Source organism: Nomascus leucogenys, chromosome 15, assembly GCF_006542625.1.
Source record: "Nomascus leucogenys isolate Asia chromosome 15, Asia_NLE_v1, whole genome shotgun sequence".
In the NCBI taxonomy this organism is placed as follows: domain Eukaryota; kingdom Metazoa; phylum Chordata; class Mammalia; order Primates; family Hylobatidae; genus Nomascus; species Nomascus leucogenys.
The window spans coordinates 20933049-20944455 of record NC_044395.1 but is presented as its reverse complement, the minus strand read 5'-3'; the positions used below and the strand labels follow the sequence as shown (position 1 = coordinate 20944455).

Below are 11407 nucleotides of genomic sequence, written 5' to 3'. Positions count from 1 at the left end.
AGCCTGGGTGACAGAGTGAGACTCTGTCAAAAAAAAAAGGAGGAAAGGAAGGAAGGAAGGAAGAAAGAAAAGAGAAGAGAAAAGACAAGAGAAGAGAAAAGAAAAGAGAAAAGAGAAGAAAAGAGACAGGGTTTTGCCATATTGGCCAGGCTGGTCTTGAACTTCTGACCTCAAGTGATCCGCCCGCCTCTGTCTCCCAAACTGCTGGGATTATAGGCGTGATACCATGATGCCTGGCCTTAATTGTCTTCTGAAGGAATAAGAAACTTAGTGCCTCCCATGTGTCTGTGCTGTCTCTGAAACAGAAACTGATAGTGGTCTTTCTAGATCTTTTCAGACCTCCGTTCCTCTTCTGCACTCCCTCTCTTGGCTTCCCTGCACTGTGGCTTCCAAGGCCCACAACTAGGACTTCTGTTGGAGACTTCTCCTTGGCTACTAAAGCTTTGTCTGCCCAGGAAAAGACCAGGAAATATCTAGGAGTTCACTCCCTGCTCCCCGTAGCCAACGGCTGACAGGTGGGAGTGAGAGTGTGCAGGCCAGCTTCCCTTGTGTGGCTTTCACTGTCAAGTTTCCCTGAGCGTTCAAGCCGAAACCACCCTCCCCTTTCCCAATTTCTATGGGGAGTATTTCTAAAATTGATTGCTTGTACACAAAGCCTTATTACAGGTATGTTTCAGGGAAACCCAATCTAAGACAGTCAGCATTACAGAGTTTTATCCCTCCTGTCAATATTAAAATTTGATATGGCTTTTAATTTTTTTAAGTTTTAATTAAATTTTTATTTGACCAAGAAAAAACTGTCTAGAATTGTCTGACATTTAAAATCCACTTAAAGCAGATTACCACCTTCAAGCATCACAATTATTCAGCATAAAGAACCTTTGTTGAAACGTCTTTCTCATTTATTTAGGAGGAAAAATAAATCTAAAACAGAACCAAACAAAACTTTTATATTTTTATTAAAAAATTCCAATTCCTTAAAATACCATGAACCATCTACTGAAACTGTACTTCAGCAAGGGGCAGGATTTATCTCAAGGCCATGTTCACCTGCAACCTGCTGATAAATCTCTTTTAGAAAACTTAAGTGCCTCTACTGCGATTATCGATTTGTGTCTGCTCCACTTGACTGTATACAGATCGAAAGCAGGGTTGGTGCCTTCATAATCTCTAAATAATCTGAACATGGAAACGACTGCTTTGTGCTTTTAAAGAGCTCGCATGCTTCTACTCCCGTTCCCTGGGGCATCCTCTGAAACCTGATACACCAGCCTACCTACCAGGACACTGTGTTACTGGCCCGCCAGGTGGCCAGAGACAAGCCTTACTCTACTCGAAGAAGACGCAGGTAGTCCCTCTGGGGTCCTATCTTCGTAGTAAATCCCTGATATGGCTTTTAATAATATTGTTTATAACTTTTCAGATATGGAGAAGACTTATTCCCATTCTTAGGAAGACAGTAGGAAAGTTACACTGTAACTTTCACCCGTTCACCCTCTCCTCATCCAGCTGTATATCAGTACTCAGCACAAATGCCATTTGTGAAAAGTCACTGAGGCTGGGCATGGTAGCTCACACCTGTGATCCCAACAATTTGAGAGGCTAAGGCGTCTCAGGAGTTGAGCCCAGGAGTTCAAGACTAGCCTAGGCAACATAGGGAAACTAAAAAAAAAAAAAAAAAAAATTAGCCAGGCATGGTGATACTTACTTGTAGTCCTAGCTACTCTGGAGGCTGAAGTGGGGGGACCACTTGAGCCCAGGAGGTTTAGGCTGAAGTGAGTTATGATCACACCACTGCACTCTAGCCCGGGTGACAGAGCGAGACCCTGTCTCAGAAAAAAGAAAAAGAAAAAAAGAAGTTACTGAGTCAGTTTCCCAGGAAACTTGGGAGCTCCTAGGGACCAAGAGTTTGGAAGAATTACAGTAAAGAGGTAGGAGGAAGGAACTGGCCGGTCATAAGCTGTGTGAAAACAGATAGGATGGGTTGGTGTGGATTGGTGCTGGTGAACGCAAAGAAGAGAATTTATAGCAAAGACGAATAGTGGTGACATGAATAGAGGCCTGAAATGACTTTGAAATCATTTGAAAGTGCACTGTATAATAAAACTTTAAGTTGTGTGTAGTTTTCTGGGGCTGTGCAGAATTGGTTAAGGCAGGCATGACAGCCACCACAAGGTGGTGCTCTGACTATATTCACAGCCACCAACTCGAATTTCCTCAGAGCTTTACAGTTCCCCACTCTGCTCTCAGTCTTTTTGGGCTCTAACTAGGGGTCTGTCACACTCCAGCCATACTCAGCCAGCCTATTATTAGTGCCAAGCCTTCCTCCTGGCGCAATGACAGTGTAAATTTCAGCAATGGCAGAAGGGAGACAAATACAGCTGTTGTGCATTTTAGAATAATTGCTATAGGCCATTTGGAGACAGATTTATAATAACAGCACTTATACAGACTTATACAATATTTCACTTTCCTATTTTATCCCCGCTCAACACTCTGCATCATGAACTTTTGAATTCTTTCAACTCATGTGAGTTTAGAATTATCTTCCCCGAATTTTACAAAGTGAGGCTTGCGCCCTCCCCCGAACCCCGTTCCCAGAAGGCACCATGCACTCTCATCTCAACCTCCAGCCCTTTCATGTGCAATTCCTTCTGCTGGGAGCTCCATTCACCCTCTCCCCACTCAGCTGAATATCGGTACTCAGCACAAATGCCATTTGTGAAAAGCCTCCACCTACTCCCACTCCAAGTGTGGGCTCCTTTCTTTGCCTGGGTCTTCTCCAGTTCATCCATCTATAGGCATTTCTCTCAATGATTTCTTATCTGTCACCTCCAATCCACCTCTCCTGAGCTTTCTTACTGTAGATTGTCAATGTCTATCACAATTTCCTACTTACTAAGTGGATGAATGAATGAATAAATAAATAAAGTTCTAAAGGATCAAAGATCTTTCCTCATCTTGAGTCATAACAGAGATGGAAATATCCAGAGATTTACACCTGAACCAGAGCATCTCACTGGCTGCAGTAATTGACTGCCTTTCCCCAGAAAATGCCTAAATGGGTCTAAATGGAAACGCTGGGGGCCCTACAGTGAGCCATAGATCAGGGGAAATCCCCCAGTGCTGGCACAGCAAGACTTCAAGGCTCATAATCTGTGCAGAAGATCTGAACAACATAGTGTACAGGGTAAGACTGTCTGTCATATATTGTAGTCTCACTAAGCGGTTTCTTGGAATTGATGTCATTGGGAGCATAAACAGAAGCAGCAAGCTTCTGTGTTCCTCCAAGTTCCTTCCACCTTCTATTTTCCTCTGGCTTTTCGGACATCTTACCCCCAAGGACTATAAAATCTCTGAACTTGGGGTACCCTCTGAATGAGTCAAAGGGACTCATCATCTGCCTGCACCAGTGTCTCATGTTTGTCTTTTGCACTAATTGCTCCCTGGTTCTGGAGCAAACCAAATAAAGGCAATCTTCCTTCAAAACCAAGTTGTCATTCTCACCCCTCCTTTGTGAAACAGGTGGTGAGTGTATCTCATCTTGGATGTGGTTACGAAAAGGCTAGATTCCTCTTGGCATCACCTTTCTGGCATAAGCCAGAATTCTTTTCTGTTCATTTGTTGATTCTTTCTTCCCTGTTTTCTTCCCATCTTTCTGGAACACTCAATGAACACTCACTTGGTCCCAAGGTGTACGATGGATGTATAAAGCTGAATAACACAACATTGCTCCACCTTCAAGGTGTTCACCAAATTCCAGAGCGACAGAAAAGTAAACAAATACTTATAACACACCTGAATAAGTACTGTAATGTAGGAATATATGAGGCCTTATAAGATCAAGGGAGTGGCCACAGCATGTAGTTAGATGTTTTGAAAACAGCTGGTGGGAGGGGTCCTGGTGGGAGTGTTTGCTGATTTCTATGTGACAAATTTTGTCATTATGACTTTCTTTCTTTCTTTCTCTTTCTTTCTTTCTTTTCTTTCTCTCTCTTTCTTTCTTCCTTCCTTCCTTCCTTCCTTCCTTTTTCTTTCTCTCTCTCTTTTTCTTCTCTTTCTTTCTTTCTTTCTTTCTTTCTTTCTTTCTTTCTTTCTTTCTTTCTTTCCTTTCTTTCTCTCTTTCTCTCTTTCTTTCTTCTTTTGAGGCAGAGCCTCACTCTGTTGCCAAGGCTAGAGTACAGTGGCACAATCACAGCTCACTGCAGCCTTGACCTCCCCAAGCTCAGGTGATCCTCCCACCTCAGCCTGCCAATTAGCTGGGGCTACAGGCATGCACCACGATGCCCAGCAATTTTTCTGTAGTTTTCGTAGACACAGGGTTTCACTATGTTACCCAGGCTGGTCTTGAACTCCTGGGCTCAAGTATTTGCCTGATTTAGCCTTCCAAAGTGCTAGGATTACAGATGTGAACCACTGCTCCTGGCTGACTGATTTCAATTTACCAACCGATATCACTGGAAACAAATAAAAAAATGGCTTTTTTGATTAGTGAGAGCTGGCTCCAGCACGTGACCATGATTTCAGCCTTGTGAGACCCTGAGCAGATCCGTTCATTCTGTTCCTGGACTTTTGACCTACAGGACTGTGAGCTAGATGAGTGCTATTTTAAGCCCATAAATTTGTGGTAATTTTTAATGCAGCCATAGAGAACTAACTCAATGCTGTTTAAACCCTCTTTAAGGATGTGAAAACTAAGGCTTAGAAGCAGTAAGGAGTTTGACCAAGGCCACGAGCATCTAGCAAGTGATGAAGCTAGGATGCACAATGAGATAAGTCTGACTCGAAGGCCTGGGACCTTATATCTTATGCTCTATGACCTCCCATAGAAAACCATGACACATAAACCACAAAAGGCCAGAACCATGAGGGACTCCATCCCCTTGTTTATTTGTTTACTTTTTAGGGACCATAAAATGTGCATTATTATTAAAAATGAAATTCTAAGCTAGAGGCAAATCAAATGCTGAGTGTGTCTTTGGACTTGAAGTGCCGCGTCTGTGGTTAGCTTGATATTGATTTCAGAGGAAAACAGTGTGGAGTAACAGAAATTTCATATGGGACTCTACTCATTAAATGTTTGAGTTTGGCTGGAATGTCCATTTCTGCTTTTTTCCTCCAGCCTGACCAGATGTGCTCAGAAAATTTGGTTCCCCGAATATGTACATCTGTCAAAATTCCTGTCAATTTTAGCATGACTGCCAAGGGAGTGAACAAAGAGCGTTAGCGATTAACTTCAAAGAACTTTGTTGGAGAGGAATAAAGATATTTAAGGCCTATTTTGTGAACTAATTGCATTTGCATATTTATGGGATTTACTGATATAGCAGTAATTAAAAACTATTTAGTAGTCTTAAAGGACGCATAACTCAGTTGCTGTTTGCATAATAAACACTTCCTTATTATGTTTGCATAATAAACCCTCTCCCCTTGCTTCTTCCAAAAGACATCGGTCGATCTAATAGGTGCCATATCTTACTTGAAAATAATGGAGAAACAGAGTGCAAAGGCTCATGGGGATGTGAAGTGGGGACTTCTAAACGAAATATATTTTCAGGTACTTTCTTAATGATGGGCTTGGCCTGAACTTCTGTAGGAGAATCGCAGATTCAAATCCCAGATTAAGTCTTTGTTTCTTTTATCCAAGTAATGCTACTTAAGAAGTCCAAATACAGTGGGGTGAGGTGGCTTACAACTGTAATCTCAAAACTTTGGGAGGCCGAGGCGGGTGGATCACCTGAGGTCAGGAGTTCGAGACTAGCCTGGTGAAACCCTGTCTCTACTAAAAATACAAAAATTAGCCGGGTATGGTGGCATGCACCTGTAGTCCCAGCTACTCAGGAGGCTGAGGCAGGAGAATCACTTGAACTTGGGAGGCAGAGGTTGCAGTGAGCCGAGATCACACCACTGCACTCCAGCCTGGACAACTGTGCAAGACTCCATCTCAAAAAAAAAAAAAAAAAAAAAAAAAGAAGTCCAAATGCCTAGCCCCTCATGATTCCAAATTTTGACTTAAATATACTGATTTGCTGGAAAGGCTGGAATGAGACTCACCTCCACACTCATCCTTCCAAGGATGATGTCTGGGGAATTAGCAGAAACAATGCAGATAAAAAGCTTTCTCTGGGTGGATGTATTAGTCTGTTCTCACACTGCTATGCAGGCATACTGGAAACTGGGTTATGTATTTTATTTTATTTTGTTTTATTTTTCGAGACAGAGTTTTGCTCTTGTTGCCCAGGCTAGAGTGCAATGGCGCAATCTCGGCTCACTGCAACCTCTGCCTTCTGGGTTCAAGCGATTCTCCTTCCTCAGCCTCCTGAGTAGCTGGGATAACAGACATGGGCCACCATGCCCAGCTAATTTTCTATTTTTAGTAGAGATGGGGTTTCACCATGTTGGTCAGGCTGGTCTCGAACTCCTGACCTCAGGTGGTCCATGAGACTGGGTAATTTATAAAGAAAGTGGTTTAATTGACCCATAGTTCTGCATGGCTGGGGAGACCTCAGGAAACTTACAATCATGGTGGACGGGGAAGGGGAAGCAAGGCAACATCATCCATGGTGGAGAGACAGAGAGAGAGAAGGGGGAAGTGCCACATTTTTAAACTATCAGATCTCATGAGAAGTCACTATCATGAGAACAGCAAGGGGGAAATCTGCCCCCACGATCCAATAACCTCTCACCAGGCCCCTCCTCTGACACATGGGGATTGAAATTTGAGATGAGATTTGGGTGGGGACATAGAGCCAAACCATATTGGGGGATGAAAAACGCTGTATGTAAGAATAGTATGGAGGGACCATTTTCATGAAAAATTGAAGGGTGGGGAGAGGAGCAATACCAAACCTAAAAGAACTGAGTATGAGCCGGGTGTAGTGGTTCATGCCTATATTCCTAGCTACTGGGGAGGCCAAGGTGGAAGGATCACTTGAGCTCAGGAGATCAAGACCAGCCTAGACAACATACCGAGACCTCATCTCTACTAAAAAGCGAAGAAATTAGCCAGGTGTGGTGGCACACACATATACCCCCAGCTATGGGAGGCTGGGGTGGGAGGATTGCTTGAGGCTGGGAGATGGAGGCTACAGTGAGCCATGATCACACCACTGCATTCCAGCCTGGGCGACAGAGTGATACTCTGCCTCTTAGGGAAAAAAAAAAAGCTAAAAGTACTGAGTAAACAAAGTCCAGACAGGACACTAAGATTAGAAAAAGGAAGATCTAAGCCAGCTGACAGTACAGAGCAAGGCTGTCAAGGAAAGATCAGGAAGCATTGTATGTAAACTACTTTGAAGACAAGTCACTCACACAAAATCATTGCCATCTTGACAGAATTCATCAGCCAATAAAGAGGCATAATGGGCAGGATTACTAGACTGTTGTTAAGTTAGCTAATGAAAGTCATAATGTACCTGCATTACACATCATTAGCAATGGCCTTCCAGTAACAGATGGGCATATGAGAATGTGCAAAGAAAAGGGAAGGAAGCATGTCCCCAGAAGGTTTGACTTAGAGTCATAGCTTACTAAAATGCGTGGCAAGAATGCAATGTTGATCATCGCCTCAATTAAACCTTTGCATAAAGAGATGCTTCTGCATTGCTTTTCCTTAAAAAGTGCTACCTACATAGCTATATTGCCTGTAGCTTGCCTTTCTCTTCTCCTAATTCATACCATAAGTAGAAGCTGACAATTGAAAGAACTGGTAGGAAGAGCTGAGACTTTGAGGGCCAGATCAGTCCTCTATGATCTTGTCTCTTGATGAAGCCCCATTTATCTGCCCACCCTCTCTAAAGAGTATTTCTCAGATAAACTTTCCATAACTGTGTACCAAAGTTCCTCCACCAAGTTACATTTAAATTTCTCTTTCTTCTGAAATATTTTCAAATGTATAGCAGAATTGGATGGATAGTACAAAGAATTCCCCCAGACCCCCATAATCATTTGAGAATAAGTTAGCAACATGATCAACATGATGTGCCCTGTCTTTTTTTTTTTTCTGAGACAGAGTCTCATTCTGTGGCCCAGGCTGAAGTGCAGTGGTGTGATCTTGGCTCAGTGCAACCTCCGCCTTCTGGGTTCGCAGGATTCTAATGCCTCAGCCTCCTGAGTAGCTGGAATTACAGGCATGCGCCACTGCGCCCAGCTAATTTTTGTATTTTCAGTAGAGACAGGGTTTCACCATGTTGGCCAGGCTGGCCTTGAACTCCTGACCTCAGGTGATCCACCCACCTAGGTCTCTAAAGTGCTGGGATTACAGGCGTGAGCCACTGTGCGCAATCTTCCCTCATTCTTGAATACTTAGTGTGCTGGTCTTACAAACAAGGACATTTTTTGCATAATCTCAATACAATTAAAATCAGGAAACCAACATTACTACATTGCCACATTACTACCGTCTAATCCACATACCTCATTCGCGTTTCAATTCTTCCCAAAATGTTCTTTATAACAAAAGGATCCAATTCAGAATCAGATATCACGCATGTGTCTCTTTAGTCTGATAGGTTCCTCAGTCTTTCCTTAACTTTTATAATCTTGGCACTTTTGTGTGTGTGTGTTTTTGTTTTTGAGACAGGTTCTACCTCTGTTGCCCAGGCTGGAGTGCAGTGGCACAATCACAGCTCACTGCAGACTCTATCTCCTGAGCTCGAGTGATCCTCCTGCCTCAGCCTCCCAAGTAGCTGGGACTACAGGAGTGTGCCACCACATTAAACTAATTTTTTATTTTTTTGTGTGGAGACAGGGTATCCTTATGTAGCTTAGGCTGGTCTCAAACTCTTGGGCTCAAGCAGTCCTCTTACTTCAACCTCCCAAAGTACTGGGATTACAGGTGTCAGCCATTGCGCCTGGCCCAGCTTGGCACTTTTGAAGATGCCTGCTGTTTTGTTTGTCCCACAGTATGCCATTGTCTGATCTGGTGTTTCCTCCTGAATAGATTCAAGTTATGAATTTTTGGCAAGACTATACCGGAAGAGCAATGGGTGCTAGGTGTTCTTGTTACTATTGGGGTTCATTCTCCTAGGCTGCTAAGTGGACAGAGCTAGGGAATATATGCATGTATGAACATGTGTAAACACACATTACATTTGTATTTATTTCTTTTCTTTTTTTTGAGACGGAGTCTCCCTCTGTCTCCCAGGCTGGAGTGCAGTGATGTGATCTTGGTTCATGGCAACCTCCGCCTCCTGATTCAACAATTCTCCTGCCTCAGCCTCCCGAGTAGCTGGTATTACAGGCATGTGCCACCACGCCTGACTAATTTTTGTAGTTTCAGTAGAGACGGGGTTTCACTATGTTGGTCAGGCTGGTCTCAAACTCCTGACCTCAAGTGATCCACTGGCCTCGGCCTCCCAAAGTGCTGGGATTACAGACGTGAGCCACCACACCCAGCTTATTTTCAATTATTTATATATTTAGCGAATGTACTGAAAACCATGGGTTCACACTGATACCTCCAAAACCAAGTCAACACCACAGGGTTATCTTAGTTTTCTCTCTTTCTGTATATACCACTCCCTTCACCAACAGTAGGAAAGCAATTAGGCTACATTTTATTGGTAGATGAAAATTAGGTGGAGAACTTCATGGATTCTAAACAAAGTGATGGAGTGATTAGGAGAATAGGAATCAAATATATACCTTCCCCCTTTCAGTTGGCTCTGTGAAAATTTATATCAAAATTTGCTTCTATAATCTCATTTTTAATAAAAAGGCAGGCAGATGTTGGAAATGGTATTTGTTTTTTCTTTCTAGAGCATCTGGGGGTGTCTAGAAATGGAAAATAGTGTTATTGTACAGAATTATGCATCGTTTTCCTTAGTAATGAGAAATGAATGGGTATTCAATCAAAAAGTAAAAAAAAACTTTTATTAAGTGATGTTGAACTTTAGCAGTTTTCATCTTCAATAAGCCTAGAAGCATCATTTCTAGAAGGTTACTTTCTGAATTGTGAGCAGTGAAAATTTGAGAAGCCTTCCTATTTATCAAAAATCAATGTTTCTTTTAATTAAAAGGGCTTAGGAAAAACAAAAAGCACTTTTCCATTGCATTGTTTGCAGTTGTTCTTCATTAGACAATACCAGGTTTCCATTAGCCTTGTGTAATTCAAGAGCCCAAGAACCACTGTCAAATGCTGAAGATGTTACTGCATAAGTCTGATTTAGAGCAGCTATTTGGATTTCAATTATTAATGAAATTAGTGTCCTGAATGTCAGCAAGAGCACTGCCTTAGGTAAAGGCTGTAAAGGAAATCATATTAGTGTGGAATTTCCTCTCCTTAGGGGCTCCTCTTAGATTACATTATTCACTTAGCTATCTCCTGTCAGGCAAATGGAAATGTTGGCCATGGTCTGATCTTGGGGCAGAACCAAAGGGAGAAGTTAAGGGATTTCATGATGGCATCAATTCCAAAACATTTGCATGGTGCTGGTATTGCCTTTGGTCCCACTGAGTGTTTACAAAATAGCACTAGTAAGGATAGCATCAAATGGCAAACGGAGAAGGAGGAGAACAGAATGGAGAGGAACCCTGTTAGGAAAAATTGAGCGGCATTCCATCTGGTAGGCAAGTTTGCATTTCTCCTTTTTGGGATCTGCCCAGGAATGTTGGCAAGTGTAATGGCTCCCCTGTGGGCCTGCATCCTGGTGGCTGCAGGTGAGTCCTTTTAATGATTTTACTAGGCATTAAGGATTAACTCTTAGAAGATAGAGACAATATTTGTATACACTGTGCTATAGAACTTCTCAGGCATGTTTGCTTTTATTCATCATCTGTAAAATGCCAGTCCTGTGAAGCTATATGGAAAACAATGATTTGTTTCTGACTTTGTTCCTTTGATTGCAAATACATATACATATAGCATCAGACTGTGGGGCTTTTTACACATAGCTGAAAATATGCTCTGAAATGTTATAATTGCTTGATAAATCTCTGCTTCTCTAGAAATCAAGCTCTCTGCAGCTTGATTGAGAGTTTGGGGCATTCTTTTTCAAATTCGCTTTTATGTGTGGATAATATGTTTTTATTATCCAAAATAGTCTTGGCTTCATTATCAGCTGTTAGCAGCCCAGAGAAAAAGTCCGTTAGATTTGTCACGGCTACAGATAGATGTATATCATTTTGGTATTAGAGGCCTTAACATCTCGCCTTACAAAATCTACATAGGTGATGAGTATATCTCTAAAGACAGGTACTATAAACTGGTAAGTTTTGAGTCTACAATTCCTCTTAAAAGTAATTTAGAAGTTAATACTTTTTTTTCTAAATTTCTAGAACTATAGTTCCATGGCACCAGTATTAACTCTACTGAATTGAATCATTTTAGTTAGGATACAATTGATTCTTAGTACACGTGCACAAATCAAGAATTTATGATTATGCTGGTGTTTCTCAACACCCCGCT

General features: G+C 42.1%; 1 protein-coding gene across 1 annotated transcript in view; it reads left to right on the top strand.

The window, feature by feature from the left end:
* The first annotated feature begins 10469 nt into the window (after positions 1–10469).
* Positions 10470–11407, top strand: part of HTR3B (5-hydroxytryptamine receptor 3B) — a 37345-nt gene continuing 36407 nt past the window's right edge. Inside the window, exon 1 of the mRNA XM_030829334.1 lies at positions 10470–10659. Coding sequence (XP_030685194.1) covers positions 10608–10659 — 52 coding nt within the window. The 5' untranslated portion in view covers positions 10470–10607. The remainder of the gene's footprint in view (positions 10660–11407) is intronic.